The 21,642-nt window shown below is 41.5% G+C and overlaps 1 protein-coding gene across 1 annotated transcript in view; it reads right to left on the bottom strand.

Annotated features, from left to right (window-relative positions):
• The window catches only part of LOC126334172 (irregular chiasm C-roughest protein-like), a 427,129-nt gene that overhangs the window by 94,338 nt on the left and 311,149 nt on the right, over positions 1 to 21,642 (bottom strand). Inside the window, exon 4 of the mRNA XM_049996810.1 lies at positions 569 to 788. Coding sequence (XP_049852767.1) covers positions 569 to 788 — 220 coding nt within the window. The remainder of the gene's footprint in view (positions 1 to 568; positions 789 to 21,642) is intronic.

Raw genomic sequence — 21,642 nt, 5'->3', positions numbered from 1 at the left:
GAGGAGATAGGGGAACGGAATTAGGTCGTATAGGATCCGCATGGGGGAATGGAGACGGATGCGATAGGTGAGGCGGAGAGCATGGCGTTCAAGGATCTGAAGGGATTTGTAAAATGTAGGGGGGCAGTCACTGACATTTTGCTGTCCAGCGCCATCTGTTGAACATTTTGTGAAATTTTTTTTTGTTCTAATTAAAACCCGTGTCATTCCAAGTATGTGTATCAATTTTTACATCTTCATTATTCCGTGGATTATTAAGTTTTCAAATTTATACAGACTTTTTGATCACCCAGTATAATATATCTGAGACTTTCCAGTATCTCCAGGCCTCTTTCATGTATACAACCTTCTTTCTTGGTTTATGTAGGTTACCAATAAATAACAAGTGCTAACAAGTCAGTTTCATACGCGGCAACAGGTGCCGGCCTATAAAGTTAGTACTGGCTCTGTAGTAAAACCGTTTGACGTCCGCCGCTCTAGAGATGAGAGGCGGCGTTACACGGTGGCAGCGTGGTGCGTGATGTGAGGTGACGGCGTGTGGCCGCCGTGTGCGCCTGCCTGTACTGACCGACGACGGTGAGGCGGACGCGGAAGACGGCGGGCGGGTGCGCCGACACCTGGCACTCGTAGTCGCCCTGGTCGCGCTCGGCCGCCGCGCGGATGCGCAGCCGCCAGTCGCCCTGGCGCGGCTCGTAGCTCAGCTCGTAGCGCTCGTCCGCGCTGTACGTGTGCGGCCCGAACGTCAGCAGCTGCAGCCCGCCGCCCTCCTCGCGCCGCATCCACGACACCTGCCGGACAGAGGACAAAAGCTGACACGTACAGCGTCAGTCACCCTGGAGAGGTAGGAGTCGTCTTCAGTTCCACTGTCAGATCAGGACTACTAGTAATGGGCATTTAAAGGGGCATAAGATCAGAATGGTTCAGACAGAAGGACAATGAGAAACTCTTTTAACGAATTTGAAACCAATATTTTATTGACAGATTCTAAAAATAACCCGAAAACATTTTGGGTGTACCTAAAATCTATGAACGCTGCAAATAATTCAATACCTTCTGTTGCTGACAGTACGGGTAATGTAACTGATGATGATAAGCAGCAGGGCGAAATTCTAAACCAAGCTATCAAAAACTCATTTACAACAGAGGACTGCAACACCCTTCCCCCTTTCAATTATCGAACAAACTAAAGTATGGCTCACAAAATGTTAAATGTATCTGGGATTGTAAAACAGTTAAGATCCTTAGAAAGGCATCTGGCCCAGACGGTATCCCCGTAAGATTATATGTTAACTATGCTACAAATATAGCACCATTCTTATCTGTCGTCTATCAGAGACAATTGGAACGGCGGGAAGTTCCACGGAATTGGAAGAAGGCCCAGGTCATAGAAATCTATAGAAAGGGTAGAAAATCGGATGCACATAATTACCGGCCAATTTCTCTGACATCGATTTGTTGTAGAATCATGGAACATATTTTGTGTTCAGACATAATGACCTTTTTAGACTCTGAGCAGCTCATCTGCAGAAACCAGCATGGTTTTGGGAAACAGCTGCCATGCGAGAAACAGCTGGCCCTATATGTGCACGATATACATAAAGCTCTAGGTACCAGCTCCCACTTTGCTATATTTTGAATCAGTTCCGCACTGCCGCTTGCTACAAAAAGTGCGCGCTTACGGTCTATCCAGTGACACATGCGGTTGGATAGAAAGTTTTCTAAGAGACAGGGAGCAGTATGTCGTCCTGAGCGTCGTAACTTCAACAGAAGCAAGGGTAACTTCAGGTGTGCTCCAGGGCAGCGTAATAGGTCCTCTGCTTTTTTCGATTTACATAAACGATCCGTTTGTTGGTATTCACAGCGGGCTTAAACTGTTTGCCGATGATGCTGTAGTCTACAGGAAAGTATTATCACACGAAATTTGTGAACGAATCAATGAGGATTTGCAGAAAATGACTGGCAGCTATCTCTCAATATTAGTAAGTGTATCCCACTGCGTACAACAAGGCGAAAATCCCCATTGATGTATGAGTACAAAATAAATGATCAGACTTTGGAAGCGGTAACATCAGTCAAGTATCTGGATGCGACTATTCGAAATGATCTCAACTGGAATGATCAGATCACACAAGTAACGGCTAAGGCGAACTCTAGATTGCGGTTCATTGGTAGAATCCAGAAGCGATGCAGTCCTTTATCAAAGGAAATAGCTTACAATGCGTTTGTTCGTCCAGTCTTAGAGTATTGTTCGTCTGTATGGGACCCTTACCAGTTGGGTCTGATTCAAGAAATTGAGCAGGTCCAAAGAAGAGGGGCAAGATTCGTGACTGGTACATTTAGCCTTCGGGAGAGCGTTACAAGTCCCATAGAAAGTTGGAAGTGGGACACACTTGCAGAGAGACGACGCGCTAAACAGAAGGGGCCTCTCACTAAATTCCGAAATCCAATCTTCACCGGGGAAGGAGAGCATAAATTATTAGCACCAACTTACACTCGAATTGTGTACTCCGCCACGCACCGCTTGGTGGCTAGCGGAATATATTACTAGATGTAGATCTAGATGTAGACAGAAGGGTCAAGGAGAACACCGTTCAGTATTATAAGAAAATGAAACATCTACAGCCGTCCTTATGATGACATTTATTGTGCAGGCACCAATTTCGGTGCTTCAGTGCACCATCTTCAGGCTTTAGTTGATGCTGAAGGGATTATCACGATCCATCTATACGACGCATCAGTGTCTAATACAAATGATTTACGCAGGCTGTTTTCAGACCGACATAAAAACAATGGTACAAATCAAAAAGCCACTGTCAAGTTAATAGTTCATGTTTGTAGTGACGACATCGCAGTTAAAGTTACGTGTGATATTCATTTAATGCTGGTTATTTGAGTTGCACCTTACGGTAATCATTATTTTATCACTTTGTGGACATAGTCTGCGTAAGACAGTTATGTCGGCCACTGATGCATCGTATGTATGAATCGTAATAACCACTTCATCATCGATTAAGGCCTGAAGATGGTGTACTGAAGCGCCGAACTGCATAAGGACGGCTGCAGCTGTTTCATTTTCTTACATCACAGGTAACGTTGGGAAGGGTGAACAGCAGATGATATGAAACAGCAAATGCAAACGATGTGAAGGTATGAGAAGACACGAGCAGAAACTGCAGTAACAGTTAAACCTCTGGCAGAGCGTAGCCGAAGAAGTAGGCATGGAAATAATCTTAACAAAAAGTGAGTGACTGAAAATCAGGAAGGAAAAATAAAAAAAAAGGAGATTGTAAGTTGTAATGGAAATATTATTAACGAAGTGAACGCTTTCATTTGAATGAAGTAGGCTAGCAGAGAAATGAAACCAGCAAAAAGAAAAGTCAGAGAGGATGGAAAACTGCTGAGTATTTTATTATTTATCATCAGACAGCATTAGTCCAGTCAACGAATTAGAACAGACAGATTCGTGCAGTCCTGCACACCAACCAGCGCAACGCCGCGAAACGTCATCAAGATGGCGCTGATCCGCGCACCAGTGAAAAGAACGGGCAACGCGACAGCTCATGGAAGACAATGTACATCGGCCCCTGTCAATGTTGATTTAAGAGGGAACGGCTAGGTGCCGGTCCAAAAAACTTGAATTTCTTTATTACGGATTTCGGGTGTATATACATTGAAGGATTATTCCCCAAAATGTTGTGCCACAAGTCGTTACCGGTGTCATCACCCCTATTTATACCGAATTGAATAAACCTTATTTGGCGGATCGTTGTTTGGATGCTCTTACTCAAAATATGAAAGGAAAATTCAAATACGCTCCAAAAATAACATCCTCCAAAAATAACATCCAGCCGACGGCACATTGTCAATTTTGCTTCAGATTTGGCCCTATGTCTATTCAATGTAGGCCATACTCCATTATGGCAGATGCCCAGAAAATCAAAATCGCCGATAAAATTCGCAGGTTCTGCTAAAATACAGACGCCAGCGGCAACACGCTCAACAACGAAAAGGGCTTTAAGGACGAAAATGATTGCTTATCAGGTGAAAATAGCAGAAAGCGGCCTTCCATTGTCTGTGGAAATAGTTATTATGGTACAGTCATCGATGATACCCCGTAAGTTTCTACCTTTGCCCCCTTTTTCATATGATTAATACTTGTCATACCTTAAATCCGTTTTTCTCAAAACTACATTTTTCGGAATCGTTATCGTCTCTCACGCTAAAATTTTCATCCGATTTTAATGACTTTTGGTCTCCCTTCAAACTGAATTCTCTTTAGATCATTGTAGCCAATTTTATTATTATTTTTTTTTTTTGGCGAAAAAAGAGGGCTCCAAAAATGGTAATTCCTTCAAATATCTGTAACTTCCTCAAAAATATTTTTGCGAATCCATACGCTAAACAAAAATTACATGTCAGGAACAGGATACTATGTTGATTTTATGTTTCACGTAGCCACAACCGGAGTTCCAAAGAGAACCGTCGGACTGCCTCCTTTCAGAGCTGCCTGGAGAAAATCCCAATTACACAGTGAAAATGTTAATACTTATCAATACAAAAATACCAATAAAAACTTCAATATAAGCTTTAGGCATTGCAGAGAATCCCTTCTCTCTAATACATTCCACTACGGAGAAAAAAATCCTGAATTTAAGCAATATTTCCTTCCGTCATCCTATCGCTTCCTCTTAAGCAGCCACCCATCACCAGTGTGGTCTAGTTCGGTCGCAGACTCGAAAGCATCAGTATTGGGTAATAGCTAGGCGATACTTAGCCTGCATTCTGAGAGTAATAATAGTGGATCATTTTGGAGTCCTGCCACCGGCCATCGCAACGTCTCTCCTTCCTTGATAGTGTTAGTGCTGTCTCCAACAGTAGACGACACAACCAGAGTGGTCTAGGACAACATCAGAAAGTAGTTTGCGGAGGGTGAACAGCAGATGATACGAATATCGTATTGAATGCAAACTATGTGATGCTATAGGAAGATAGTGAGCAGTAATTGGAAGGACAACTAAGCCCCTGGCAGAGTGTAACTCAAGAAGCAAGCATGGAAATAAGCTTAACAAGAAGTGAGATACTGAAAATCAGCAGCGAAATTCTTTTAAAAAGGAGATTGTATTTCATAATGGAAAATTAGTAAAGGAGGTTAAAACTCAAATAAAAACAATCTGCATCGCGTTTTCAGATTTTCATACAGCAAAGCAGCGTTTTATACCTATCGTTTCTTCGCTCAAATTACAAAATACTTTCTATAACATTAAAGAAGGGAAATTTTTCAATTACTGAGAAGTAGGCTAACTGAGAAATGAAATAGGCAAAACAATATTCGGAGAGGATAGAAAACTTTCGACAGTTGTATTACTGTGAATCAGACACAATTAGTCCAGTCAACGAAGGAAAAATTCAACACTCACAGTTTCGACGTTGCACAGCACGGATGAATCGCAGTTATTAAAAATAATTTTCCAAAAATATCAAATTAATGTTTAAATTTAAATGAAGTAGTTTGAAAACAAATATTAAAAGTCTGTAAATTGAGTAAGTGGAGTAGAGCTTTGTTAAGGGGAGAACTGTGTTCCGAGGATGTTACAGGCTGAAGACAGAGAGATGAGGGGTTGAAGCGCGAAGGCGTACAGGATGACCAACAACCAATTTCCCCTCTAACAGCGTAGAAAAGTGTGCAGAGGTTCATACACATTCTTTGCATACGAATTACTTGACTCTTTGTAATTAGTAACTCATACCTGCAGTCCATGTAGAGTTAACGCATTTCGTACAAGATAAACACTCCTTGCACATGTCCGTGCGCTGTGTCAGAAGTGATTGATAAGGAACGCTGTGGAGGGTCCACTTGTGGCGTGAAAGGGTAGACAGAGAGGGTAATCCTCTGCTCTACCAGTTTACAGACCTATGAAGGAGGGAAGTTCATGAACACAATACGGCGACCCACTTTCCCACGCACTGCATCACCACACACCTTTCCCGCACCATCACGGTACACTCCTGAAAGAACATTTTTTTCCTCAATAACGGCTCTGCTGCACCTAAATGTCGGACACCCACTTCATTTTTTTAACCCACTCAAATTTAACGTACACAAAGATTTTATATCATTTGAGAAATATTTTCTGTACTCTGCGATTTTTTCACCCTCTGCAACATTTTTTGAAAACCGGTACTTCTACAGAGAAAGGAATACGACATCTCTCTACAAAATTTACTGCAATTTAATTTTGTATTCAGAAGCACGTCCGCTAGAAGCCACCCACCGTAACGCTCATTCCCCCATGACACTACCTCCCAGCACAGCGCAAAAATTTGCGATCACACGATTTTTCCGCAAGTCGAATTTTTTAGCCTTCGTTATCTTTTGTGGTAACTGAAAAATCCTGCTGAAGCAAAGAGCATGATATACAAATCATGATATACACCAATCTCCACTAATACATCAGAATGTTAGACAATGAAAGACCTGGGTTGAATATTAGTGACAGAGATGCGCGTTCTACGACGGGTCCTGCATAACACAAGAAGAAACAGGGTAAGGCATGAAACAATGCAAAATATACTTTAGATCAATCCCCAAAAGCAGACTATGGCGAGAAATAGGCGGAATTGTTTCACTTCGTTGGAACAGTGAGGAAAACCGACTACCAAGAACAGTACTGGTATAGACAGAATGAGGAAGAAGACCTACTGGAAGCTCCAAAAACTGCAGCAAATGCTGAACGATGGAATGTAAGGGAAAGTAAAAGACTGAAGTAGCTCTGTAAACGACTCGTATCAGATGAAATCTTTCTGGATGAATACGAAGAAAAATATGGGGTGTGTCCATTCTTCATCAAATGTTTTAGTGGATATTTAATTTGATCTTCTATATGTATAAATATAAATTGAAGTACCCAGCTCGTATTTTTTTTTTTTTTTTTTTTTTTTTTTGTACGTGCTCTTTGGTATCAAGAATTATCGTATAGATTTTGATACGTTCTTGGAATTCGCGGTATGGATATCATGCCATTATCTATAGCGAAAACAGATAAAACTCGTTGAGATCCTAGATTCTCAGGATGTGTGAAACATATGCGCACATAATTAATTTTGCACGGAAACCTGGCACTTGACCAATTTTTTCAATCTTCTGAAGGTGATTTAAATTGCCCACTGCCATCACGTGCAAATTCATGCATATTCATATTCTCAAAGGAACCGAAAGGAAATACAAAACGTCGTTATCACATCGATATAATTTTACATGCCGGACGAATAATTTTATACGGATGAACTGCTATATGCATAGACCTTTCATTAGTTAACATTTAATTAACAGTTTTGAGGGACAAAGAAGTCGCACTGTCTACGCAGTTAAGGAACTGTCATTAGATCACTTTAGTTGGAGGCATTATTTAATAATACAGGTATACAGCGCTTTAATCTCAAGTAATTCGAGAACTTCAGTTGCGGTATTGATGAAAGTAAAATTTAACCGCCACCAGCGTTACGTGAATTCCATCAGCCAAGCGAATATTGGAAGTAAAAAAGTGAAAGAAACTTATGCAGTATTGATTTACTTCACAGGCTTCTCCATTTAACAATGAATTAAGGTATAGTAGCTAAAGTTGATTCACTGCCTCTTCGTATTAGTTTTACATATTAATAAAAGGACTCCGTTATTAGATTATCGTTCCATTAGCCACTTACCTTCCTTTTTGTGACGGCGTTGATGGAAAACTTTCGTTTTTAAATTAACCTCTCCCATTTCCCGCAGCACCGAAGAGCGAAAAGATCCGTCTTCATTCGAATATAATATACCTCCTCTTCCACTGCAGATTTAACATATGGTATGTACACTGATGAGTAGATTTGTAAATAATCCTTTCAAAGGAACGAAGCGTACGTTTTGCTGAAATGAATGATGTGCAAAGGTTAACTACACAGTAGGGTATGTACTGTTTGTTCCAAAATATTAAGGCGTTCAACGAAGTTTTTTCCACATGTTAATACCGACCAGAATTTTATCTTAACATACAGATGGGAAAAACACCCAGGTAATGTGCTTGTGCTACGAGAAATATTCTGGCAGATTGTTAGTTTGAGTTTAAATTTTTTGATCCAAAATTATCACAAAGTATTCGAAATTATGATGAAATTTCATATAGTGGGCAGCCTTTTATAAATAATCTTTCGTCCCCGGACCATTGGGCGACGAAATAATTCTTTATTTATAGGCATTATCGACAAATGAATGTCTAACTAACTTGATAAAAATGACAATACATGGAAAAGATTCTTGAAACAAATGCAATAGAGAGGTTAGAAAAACGTGACATCTCCTTTTGTGGAAAGGGTTAGATATATCTGTCGAACAGAGCTCTGTCATGTAACATATTTTATGATACATGGTAGGGAAACACTGTCGATTTATGGGTTGATTTGAAGTCTTAGACGTGTCACTGGTAGCGGATATACTTGGTGATTTTCTTGTCGACCAAACGTTTGAAGTTATAATTCGTGGTGATGAATCTTAAGATTATTCAGCTTGAGTAGTTAATTTCAATTTTTTACATATATCAACGAGAAAACTTGACCTTTAGCGCACCATTCCTGATCAGCAAAATGTGAAAGGTGAAGATGCGACAGATGGCTGCATGACTATATGACTAATAATACTGATCATATTCTTGAACTTTAGAAACTAGCTTCCGAAACAGTCAAAATCACTATATCACACACAAATGTTCTAAAAATTAGGAAGCCCCTGTATAAGTAGTGTTCTGAAGTTCTGTTACCAGCGCGTTAATTAAGTCTAGTGGTGAGAGGTCACGTCACGGGGAAGAACTTCAATTAGAGACAAAAGGTTCACTGGCGTTTCTTGACGACACCAGGGTCTAGTAACTATGTGTTCCGCTTGCTACCTAGCAAAGTAAACTATTAGAGTGTCTTTAAGCAGAGAAATATATTTCAGAACTGAATCAAGGCCTTCTGCTTTTCACACACAGGATGATACGTAACACACATTGCACATGAACGCCAAAGAGGGCTTACGCCCTGCGGTCTCTTAGGTTCAACCTTAACAATGTATGCAGAGTTTCGCATTAAGTGTTTCAGCACATATATATATGTGGAACAAAAATCGGTATTGAAAATCGACTTTCACTGGAATCAGTGTAAGTCAGAGTTTCGTGAAAATAAATAGTAAGAGACATTCTAAAGCGTAAGTTTATTCTCAACACAAATCTAAGGACTTTTTAAGTGGACACCCTGTATTATTTCTTATGCTATCAATAGATAATGAAAAACGACTCTCATGAGTATGAGTGCATGGCAGGACTCATAAAAGCAAATACTATGAGACATTCTAAAACGTAATTAAATATTAATTCCAACATAAATTTATGTTGTTTTTCAATGGGCTCCCATATTAGTTCTTAGGCAGTGAATAATATATACAGGGTAGTCCTTTGATCGTGACTGGGCTAAATATCTCACGGAATAAGCGTCAAACGAAAAAACCTACAAAGAACGAAACTTGTCTAGCTTGAAGGTGGAAACCAGATGACGCTATGGTTGGCCAGTTAGATGGCGCTGTGCCATAGGTCAAACGGATATCAACTGCGTTTCTTAAAATAGAAACCCCCATTTCTTATTACACATTCGTGTAGTACGTAAAGAATTATGATTGTTTTAGTTGGACGACGTTTTTCTCTTTGTGATAGATGGCGCTGTAATAGTCACAAACATATGTATCACAATTATAGACGAACAATTGGTGACAGGTAGGTTTTTTAAATTAAAACACAGAACGTAGGTACGTTTGAACATTTTATTTGTCCAATGTCTTACATGAACCTTTGTGAAGTAATCATTTCTGAGAATGCATGCTGTTACACCGTGATTACCTGTAAATACCACATTAATGCAACAAATGCTCAAAATGATGTCCGTCAACCTCAATACATTTGGCAATTCGTGTAACGACATTCCTCTCAACAGCGAGTAGATCGCCTTCCGTAATGTTCGCACATGCATTGACAATGCACTAATTCATGTTGTCAGGCGTTGTCAGTGGATCACGATAGCAAACACCTTTCAACTTCCCCACAGAAAGAAATCCGAGGGCGTAAGATCCGGTGAACGTAAGGGCCACGGTATGGTGCTTCGACGACTAATCCACCTGTCATGAATTATGCTATTCAATACAGCTTCAACCGCACGCAAGCTATGTGCCGAACATCCATCACGTTGGAAGTACACTGCCATTCTGTCATGCAGTGAAACATCTTGTAGCAACATCGGCAGACCATTAAGTAGGAAATCAGCATACATTCCACCGTTTAGATTGCCAATTGCTCAATAGTGCATATTATGTCGGTTTACGTTACCGCTGTTGGTGAAAGACGCTTCGTCGCCAAAATAGAACGCGAGCAAAAAATCTGTCATCATTCACGTAATTTCTCTTGTGCCCAGTGGCAGAACTGTACACGACGTTCATAGTCGTCGCCATGCAATTACTGGTGAGTAGGAATATGGTATGGTTGCAATTGATGTTGATGTAGCATTCTCAACACTGATGTTTTTGAGTTTCCCGATTCACGCGCAATTTGTCTGCTACTGATGTAGGGATTAGCCACGACAGCAGCTAAAACAACTACTTGGGCATTATCATTTGTTGCAGGTCATGGTTGACGTTTCACATGTGGCTAAACACTTCCTGTTTCCTTAAATAACGTAACTATCCGGGGAACGGTCCGAATAATTGGATGATGTTGTCCAGGTTACCGAGCAGCATACATAGCACACGCCCGTTGGGCATTGTAATCAAAATAGCCATACATCAGCACGATATCGACCTTTTCCGCAATTGCTAAACGGTCCATTTTAACACGGGTAGTGTATCACGAAGCAAATGCCGTACGCACTGGCGGAATGTTACGTGATACTACGTAGATATAGGTTTGTAACTATTACAGCGCCATCTACCACAAAGCCAAAAAAGTGGTCCAACTAACACATTAATATTTTTCTTACGCACAACACGAATATGTAATAAAAATGGAAGTCCTATTTAAAAAAAACGCAGTTCATATCCGTTTGACCTATGACAGCGCCATCTAACGGGCCAACCATAGCGCCATCTGGTTCTCCCTTCAAGCTTGAAGAGTTTCGTTCTTTTTTTTTGTGTGTGATGCTTATTTCTTGAGATATTTGGCCCGGTCACTATCAATGGACCAACCTATATATATATAGAGGGAGAGAGAGGGGGGGGGGGGGGAACATTCCATGTGGGACAAATATATCTAAAAACAAAGATGATGTAACTTACCTAAAGTAAGCATTGGTATGTTGATAGACACACAAAATTCAAGCAGACACGTCTGCTTGTGTCTGTCATGTGTGGATGGATATGTGTGTGTGCGCGCGAGTGTATACCTGTCCTTTCCTCCCCCTAATGTAAGTCTTTCCGCTCCCAGGATTGGAATGACTCCTTACCGTCTCCCTTAAAACACACATCCTTTCGTCTTTCCCTCTCCTTCCCTCTTTCCTAATGAAGCAACCGTTGGTTGCGAAGGCTTGAATTTTATGTGTTTGTTTGTGTGTCTATCAACATACCAACGCTTTCGTTTGGTAAGTTACGTGGGGTTGCCCTCTTAAACACATATTGTAAATCTCACTTAGCATAAAATATCCTTACAGATTAAAATTGCGTGCCGCACCGATACTCGAACTGGTGGTCTTTGCCTTTTTGCGGGCAAGTGCAAATTTGGACGGTAGGACACGAGGTACTGGCAGATTTGAAGCTGTGAGGACGGATCGTGAGTCGAGCTTGGATAGCTCAGATGGTAGAGCAGTTTCCCGCGAAAAGTAAAGGTCCAGTACACAGTTTTAATCTGCCAGAAAGTTTCATACCAGCGCACACTACGCTGCAGAGTGAAAATTTCATTCTGCTCACTTGATATAGTTACGCAATTACCTTCACATACTTCGACTTTGTTCTATTTAGAACAATGCGTCAAGCCCTATGTCCTGAAAAATTCTTAATCCACTTACAAATCTCTCTGCTAACTTCTTTTCCTCTTGACAACTAAATACGGCTACATTACGTGGACCAGATTACTTTGACGGCCTCTACCGTGGTATTGTGGGCCTGCCTAAGTGGCATCGTCCAAAATGTCTGTCATCTTTCTCTGTCTTCCTAGTCAGGGTTTGGGAAATATTATCATGTAAAGATCATTGAGTAAATTTCCGTAAGATGACTCATAAAAGCAGTGTCTGACTTAAAGTCCTGAATTCCTATTCCTACCAGTCATCACATCTTTTATAGTAGGCATCTCATCACGTCGTACGAGATATGCGTTGATCCCATCAGTAATTTGACCCTTCATTACTACAAGAACGCAAATTCTCGAAAGCTCGGATTTCTTCTCGAATGTAGAGGATTTGTGGAGAATTTTATACAAATATGGCTACTTGATTACAAGGGGCTAGTGGCAAAATACACGATTAACAAAACGGACGAAATATAGTAACTTTTTTGTTGACCTACTGTACAGAATGAGTGTGCATCAAGTAAGCTGGTCCCTATATTATTTAACATATACGACTTATCACTTACGCGTTCCACTTCTGCCGTGAATCCAGTGAAATTAATACTTCAAGGACAGTAAACACTTTTCTCTACGAAGGATAATGGGTGTGAATTCACGAACAATCTGTACTCCGACGCTTTATCAGTACGTGCTGCAGTTTTTGTAGAACGAGTTAGTACTATTAATCATGAACTCGAGAAGTAGTACACTGGATTGAAATAGACATTATAAATCATCACAATGGCGTTCCGTTATATTGAGGTCGAGAAGACGGGCAGGCCAGTCCATTTCTGGAGTGTTATTGTTCGCAAAGAGTTCCCTCACAGACTCTTTTTATGACAAGATGCATTGTGATGTTGATACGAACAGCCATCGTCCCTGAAAAATTCCTCTGCTACACTGAAGAGCCAAAGAAACGAGAACACCAGCCTCATATCGTGTAGGTCCCCCGCGAGCACGTTGAAGTGCCGCTACACGACGTGGCATGGACACCACTAATGTCTAAAGCAGTGCTAGAGGGAACTGACACCATGAATGCTGCAGGGCTGTCCATAGATCCGTAAGTGCACCAGCGGATCGAGGTCTCTTCTGAACAGCACGTTGCAAGGCATCGCCAATATGAATAATGTTCATGTTAGGGAAGTTTGGTGGCCAGTGGAAGTGTTTAAACTCAGAAGAGTATTTCTGGAGCCACTGTATAGCAATTCAGGACGTGTGCGGTGTCGCATTATCCTGCTGGAATTGCCCAAGTCCGCTGGAATGCACAATGGACATGAATAGATGCAGGTGATCAAACAGAATGCTTACGTACGTGTCACCTGTCACAGTCGTATCTAGACGCATCGGGGGTCCCATATGATTCCAACTCCACAGGCTCCACAACATTACAGAGCCACCACAAGCTTGAACAGTCAACTGCTAACATACAGGGTCCATGGCATCATGAGGTTGTCTCCACACCCGAACACGACCATCAGCTCAATACAATCTCAAACGGGATTCGTCCGACCACACAACTTGTTTCTGTTCATCAACAGTCCAATGTCGGTGCTGCCGGCCCCCAGGCGAGGCGTACGGTCTTGTGTAGTGCTGTCATCAAGGATACACTAATGGTCATTCGGCTCCGAAAGCGTATATCGATGACATTTAGTAGAATGGTTCGCACACGGACACTTGTTGATGTCCCCGCATTGAAATATGTAGCAGTTTGTGGAAGGGTTGCAGTTCTATCACGATGAAATTTTCAGTCGTCGTTGATCCCGTTCGCGCAGGATATTTTCCCAGCTGCAGGGATGCCGGAGATTTATTTTTTTACCGAACATTCACGGTACACTCGTGAAAAGGTCGCACTCGAAAATTCCCACTTCATCGCTACCTCCAAGACGCTGTGTCCCATCGCTCTTGAACCGACTATAACACCATGTCCAAGCTCACTTATATGTTGATAACCTGCCATTGTAGCTGCAGTAACCTATCGGGCCACTGCGCGAGACACTTGTCTTACATATGCGTTTCCGACCGCAGAGCAGTGTTTGGCCTGTTTAAATATCTCTGTATTTGAATACGCATGCCTATACCAGTTCCTTTGGCGCTTCGATGTATATGCACAGTGGTGCGAAATGTGTTGATATCCTTCCACATTCAGCGATTTTTTAAGATATATAAGGGAATCACACTCCATCCCCGAAAATCACCACCATACAGCACTACATCCAACATACTTTAGTGCTGACGCTACAGACCATAGCATGTAAGGTTCTCCTGACATATGCAAAACCCAAAGGTTTCATCACATTAGGGCTCCTTGACCGTTGTTCTCCTTCCTCTGCTACTCTCTACTTACATCAGCAGTGCTATCTGGACTGCTGGTAGAGTTTGGAACTCCCGACTGATTGCTTCCGCTACTCAAGAGCATTCTATGACAGATCTTCTGCGAATGCGCTGTACTGCCACTCGTTCTACTTAATTACCATCGAGAACGTGTGGGATGTGCTGGTGATACGTATCGCGGCACCTCCACATGCACCAGCGACCATCCACACTGCGGTGTTGGAGGAATGGAGCGACATATCACAATAACTTCTTATTAGACTTGTGACCAGTATGTGAGCACGTAGCAAAGCATACATTTCTCGTCTATTGTGAACACAAACCCTATTAAGGACGATGTCCTGCTTTTGTCATGTCCACTAGCCATCATAAATTTCCCTGACTTATAACTATTGCCTTTGACTGAAAGCGTCATTTCTGTTCACCTCATTAAGCATTGTTTTCAGTCACCTTCTGTACTATACTGTAAAAGTTCTTTCCATGTGTTGTCCAAGTTTCATCGAGCTATGTAATACGTCATGCGAAAGTTAATTTTGTCCTTAAGTTTCGTATACCAGTGAATCATGCTACATGAATCCCAGTTTTAACTATGATGTACCTTGATAACGCCTTATGGGAGAAAATTAAGCGCAGAATTATGAAAAATAATATTTCAAAACAAAGTAACAGCCTATCCAGGAATTCCGTCAAGAAATTCACCGAGGCCGCGGGTCTTTACTTACTAAAGACCATTCCTGCGCCTAACTTTACTTGTTCCACTACCAAATTAGCAAAATTAATCTACCGCTTCAGGAGTGCAAATTTAACACTTAGCCATCAATAATGTGTGTTTAGCACGTCATCTCCTTGGTTTGTTATTTGGTTATTCTTGTTACAGGTATTTGATAGCGGACGTTTCTTTTCATTAAGCACAATACTCAATTCCTGTTTACGTTCGGTGACCACTGCTTAATTACTATGCTACGTTTCTGTATGTGACATATAACACGAACATCGGCATTGCCATTTCCTTCGTCCATTGCCTTTTCAATGTACAATTTAAATGACACTGATGAAAACTTTCCAGGTATTGGTCTTCTACAGCATCCCGTTAGCGATGGATATTCCACTCTGCTTCTGCGTAAGGAAAATGGGATATCCTTTTATTCCTTTACACCAAACTGCCAAAATATTCTGTAACCAAAAATCATCATCAAATTCACGAATGCCCTCTGTTTCCACGTAAATTATAAGTCTCTTATTATTAGCTGTAGTGCTGCAGTCACTTCTTGAGTGGGTCACGGAAATGCTTAGCAAAACAATTACTGAATTTGAGTCGGAATGGCTAGGTGCAACTCCCATGTCCTTTCTAAAAACAACGTAACACGTTATTTGCTTCATTGCAAAGCACACGCCCATTTTGTTGGTATATATCGTGAAGAATAAATAACACATACCTCGTCTTCACTTCTCTATACACGTTTTCCTCGGTTGCAACAATGCACTTTAAAACGTGCTGAAACGCGTCAGGTATTCCTCTAGATGTATTTCATAAGCGCATAAGTTGTCCGCTTGTCATTCGTCTGTTTCCTGCAGATGAAAAAATAACACTATAGTTCTGACAGGTTGCACTGCCCGGCTATATGCGACTTTCACCTCGCAGTAGCCAAGCGTGGGATGTACAGCCGAGTTCAGGGATTTAGAACTGCAGGAGCCGGTTAGGTGCTTACAACGAAAATTTCAGTTTCAAACAACGTGGCAGTAACAGGAAACCACTCTGGGCACGTATTATGTGTTGTAGGATCACCAGTTTCCCGACGAATGATGCAGACTCACAGTCTAAGAACGCTGTTTCATATACTCGTCTGGGGTTCGCAGGATTCTCCGCAGGATTCTCTGTGATTAATCCGTGCCCCTCACGCGAATCTCTTTAGATTGTTGCAGGTCCTGCTACTTGAGAGCCTTGTTTATACACAAAAATTTTCAAGTTCCACATTTTTTTGAATTTAAAAAAACCAGCATTTCTTTGTGAGCAGCGCGGAACGGTGTGCCCAAGTATACGGCGACATGTAGTTCTGATTAATAATCCGTGAACAGAAAGAACGCTTTCATTGCCCAATTTTTTTGGTCTTGTCAAATAACTACACCACTAATCGTTGTTGTACCGTATTTGAGACGGATTTGTAATCAGCACCATCAGTTTGTCTATCCTGCAAGTAGTCTCTTACAATATGACGATATTCTTCTACCATAATGTACGATTCACTTTTCATAGCATTAGAAGGTTCCCTTTCTTTGACGTGACAACCACATGGCTTTGTACTGTATGTCTGCATCTGAACTGATTATCGTTGTGGTACATGGTCTCTTTTAACAGTCTTGCTTCAGCATGAAATGAACTTGCGTACACTGTTCTACCGTCTTTCGTAACGTTTAGAACGCTGAGGTACATCGATGTTATGCCAATACTAAAGCACGTAGTTCAGAGCAGCAACGTCGTCCGATCAGTGTCTTCACACTTGAACATTTCTCCGATGTTTTTTAGTATCTGAAAGTCCTTGCCCTGAATGCTTAGTTTCTGATCGCACAGACGGCAAATACATTGTCTTGCATGAATTTCGCGTACGTAATGAAACATGCTGCATAACGGATAAATAATGGAACGGTATTCCTGGATAAATTTTGTTAATGTGTTTCCTTTAGGAACGTATCAATGAATATCTCTTTGCAGTTGTAAAAGAATTTGCGTTGTCATTAAAATTTCCTAGCCAGATTGCGTTATTAGGATAACACATGTTTCAAAATATTAATTGGACATTTACCATAATTTTTAAGACTACTTTAGGCTCCCAGTGGGACTGATGATCAGCAGATTATGTTTTTTGCACCGGTCTATTCATTACTACCACTGGGCTGTAATCCACTCCGTGAATAATTACGGTCAGTCTATTGCCGATGAATATAGAGGTTGTTTAAAAAGGGAATACTCATCGAAGAAAAACCAAGTCCAATAGACATGGATCTGGAAACGCATACTTTCCGATAACATACCAGTTGTTCACAGGATGATATGAGCACATTCGCTGCAATGACTCTACTTCAGTAGGATAGACAGTGAGCTTTGTTGTTTTGTGTATCTCACAAGCGAAATTCCCCATCGCACCCCTATCACATTTAATGGTGAAATGGTCCAGTCGATAGCCAGTTAGAAACTGAACACATATCAAGCATGAGAACAGGAAGAATAGCGTAACCAGGTTATGTGCTCACGGTGATGGCCAGCGAAGAAGGAAATACATGTTCAAATCTCCCTCGTTTCCCATAAGGTAATGAACTGTCAGTCTGGTCATTGGCATTTCTGTGCGCTGTATTCAAACTTGTGTCTGTCTCGTGGTGTAACGTCCGTTTGCAACAGCGAGGTGTACCGCAGGGACCTCTAGACATCCGTACCTCCGATTTGTTCTACACTGTTTGGAAGATTGGCTCTTGTATTCCTTTGTTGTGACATCGTTCCATCCGTTTAATAGTTATATTCATTTCTGTGCAAATGACAAAGCGGCGTCCCACCAGCTGTCACTATTCCTCGTATTTACTTGCGACGGTAATATATTCGTATCACTTGAGTCATATTCTACAACCGATTTACAGCAGGACAATTTGTAAGGTTACAGAAGGACAACAGACACGCCAATATCCTGACGGACAGTTCATAATTTCGTGACAAAAAGAATTGGCCTGGAGGGAGGTTTGAACACGAATCTTTCGCTTGGCAGTATAACACCGTGACCAGACAACTACCTTTGTGTTGCACATCTTAAGCTAGGACCGTGCATTGTTACTATTTTGCTCATTTCTTCACAGTTCAGTGCACCATCTTCCTGTCTTCATGCTCTATTTGTGTTCAGTTATCGACGGGGTATTGGGCCATCTTACCACTCTACCTGAGGGGGCTGTTGATGGGGACTTTCCCGTGTCAGCACTCTAGGTAGATTTAACTGAATATTAAATCGTCTGCCCTCTGTAGTCCTTTTAAGTTGGAAAAGTCTTTGTTACTGCAATGCACATTACTGGAAAACTGGTATGTGTCATGGTACCTTCCAACTAGCAAAAATAGCTTAAATTTAGTTCTGACTGTTATATGTCCGATCGAATTGTTCGGAATATATTTCTTTTGTCTTCTGCACCACTTGTCGAACATTCATTGTCTCCCTTTACATACACCAGATGGAAATAACTTATAAGACCGTGTTGTTGTTTTGGGGGCGGGGGGTACATGCTACGATCTGTTAAAAAAAAATACAGTACCACTCAGCAAAGCGAAGCATACACCTAGCTGTAACCGGAGCTAGGTTGGTGATGTGTCGAGACACAGCCCCACTGTAACGAAATTAGTGCACGTTGGTACCACACAGTGGAAACGTGCTGTTAACAAAATTAGAATTACTGCCAATGATAAGCAACTGCCGGTGACACAGTATACGGGATACGTGTAAGCAAACGAAATGCTAATGTCGAACGAGGTAATCGTATGATAGTGTAAGAACTACGGCAGGAAGCGCAATGTACTGAAGACCTTTGAATTTTGTTTACTCCAAACAAATAGCAACAAAGTGCACACAGTAAGTTATTTTGCAACGATTTCCACGATACTAGAAACGACACAATGACATACCAACTTATCTGCATTTTCACAACTTACTATGTAGAGAACTGACATCCAAGCCAACGTACAAACTCTGACGAGGGGAGCGCCTGAGTTTGGTCACAAGGATCGCAGAGCTGATTGAATGGTGGCGTGGTTGAAAGTGTCCGTTAACCATTCATGTCAGTGAGATGTCAACCAAATTAAATGAGGTATTATCTGTTAAAATCATGGAATGGTTGCGTGGAGTGTTAAGTTACGAGCTAGTTCCCGGAGGTTCACTGGTTCGATATTCCTGCAAAACGAAAGTTTTCCCTTTTTATTTTTCCTTATTCTTGCCCTCCTTTAAGTGTTGATGGGTCTGCCAACCGCTTTACTTGTGTTGATTAGACAATAGATGACAGAGTGATAAAATACAATTTATTTCGTAACCAATAAGCAGAAGGCGCATAAAATTTATTTTTGTGTTACGATGTCTAATTTTTAACGTGTAGTGGTTTTAGAAAGAGTACGAAAAATTTTTGGGCACCACGAACAACGTATGAAAGACACCTTCCTGCAGTGGCATTTAATTTTCAATAAATTCAAGGGGTAAATATTGACATGAACAATCTGCAGTATTGTTTTCTCGTATATTGATGAAATAGCCACAATCGAGCTTCTAATTTAAACTCAGCTGTCTACACCCCTATTTTCTCTGTGATACACCATCGCAAATCGACGCTAACAAATGCAAATAAACAAATACACGACTAGGATCGAAGGCATGACCTACAGAGTCCTCGGACGCTATACACTCCCGAATACCTCACATTGTTAATCCTGGCACTACTGTATGGATGACAGGTAAACTGACCAGGTCCAGTTATCGAAGATAATCTCCTCCACGAAGGCCTGGTAATGTGAATAAGTTTACTTTGAGGTAATTGGCACCATAAGATACATCATCAGGTATTCCGTTTTCCGACCTCTGTTCTGACCTGCATGATCCACGTGGTAGAGGAAGTGCTCTCTACATAGAAAGACAATTCTAAATTTTCTCTCAATAAACCTGTAATCAAGCACGGATGTGACGACATAGTTTCAACAAAGGGAAACCTTTTAAGAAAATATGACAGATAAAATTTAAAGTAACCAGTGGTTTATTTAGACGACTTGTAGAACCATACATATTATTTTCTGGTTACTGGCTGGTAAAGCGATATCGTTCAAAGAGTATTGGCAAGCAAAAGTGTACATACGCGTCTATTGTTGCACTATGTAGAACACTGGCGTCCAGACATGTGTGGCAACAGTTGTACTCTTTTACTGGCTCCCCTCTCCGTTTATCAGGCGTAAACATAATCATTTTGCCAGCTAAACATTGTGCTTTGTCGGGTAATACATCCCAACTCGAATCACACAGCTCACTTCTTACGTGTACTTTCAATCACGAAACGAAGTCCAGCAGGGGCTAAGTTGTCGTATGTTTATGAAGCAGCTGCTCAGGCTAATGTGATACGAAAGGATGTCACAAGACTCCTTCACGCACGGTCAGTACAACGGCTGAGCTCATATCGCAACCAAATCTCTCTCAGTCCCTCTCGTGTGCTGGTGTTAGTATCTCAGAAATAATGCGTTTCAGGATCCATGTATACCTGCCTTGTCTCGGACAGTACTACCAAAAGTGTGCAAACTCTCCTCCGAGATGCTTGCCGCTATTTTCGCAGCAACCGTTAAAGCAGCTCAACCTGCCGTAACGGTGACGCAAGAATACACGTGCACTGGAGCAAGTGGTTAAAGCAGGCCAGCTTGGGTTTCCGCAAGCCTGGCACAGGACCCGTACAGCCTGCTGCACCTGTCAACAGGTTGCGCTACCAATACAACGTATGTAGCCAGGTAAATGTTCGCATAGGAAGTTTCATTGCAGCTCATTTATGGATATAATGAGAGCAGCGAAATGAATAAACCAAATTTAACAGAGATTGAGGACAAATCAACAACTGGGGAATGTACACTGAAGTGTCCAAGAAACTGGTACAGGCGTGTATATTCACATACAGAGATATGTAGACAGGCAGAATAAGGAGCTATGGTCGTTAACGCCTATATAAGACCAGTGTCAGGTGGAGTTGTTAGATCGGTTACTTCTGCTACAATACCAGGTTATCAAGATTTAGGTCAGTCTGAACGTGGTGCTATAATCGGCGCACGAGCGATGAGACATAGTATTTTTAAGGTCGCGATGATGTGGGGACTTCCCTGTACGACCTTTTCACGACTGTACCGTAAATATCAGGAATCGGGTAGAACATAAAATCTCCGACATCGTTGCGTCAGGAAAAAGATTCTGCAAGAACGAGACCAATGGCGACTGAAGAGAATCATTCAGCATGACAGAAGTGCTACCCTTCCTCAGATTGCTGCAGATTTGAATGTTGGGCCATCAACAAATGTCAGAGCGATAAACATTCAATAAAACATCATCAATATGAGCTTTCAGAGCCGAAGGCCAAGTCGCGTACGACTGATGACTGCACGGCACAAAGCTTTACGCCTATTCTGGGCAGGTCAACATTAGACTGTTGATGCAATTGGTTCAAATGGCTCTAAGCACTATGGGAC

Source organism: Schistocerca gregaria, chromosome 1, assembly GCF_023897955.1.
Source record: "Schistocerca gregaria isolate iqSchGreg1 chromosome 1, iqSchGreg1.2, whole genome shotgun sequence".
Lineage (NCBI taxonomy): Eukaryota > Metazoa > Arthropoda > Insecta > Orthoptera > Acrididae > Schistocerca > Schistocerca gregaria.
This window is presented reverse-complemented; position numbering and strand designations above follow the sequence as displayed.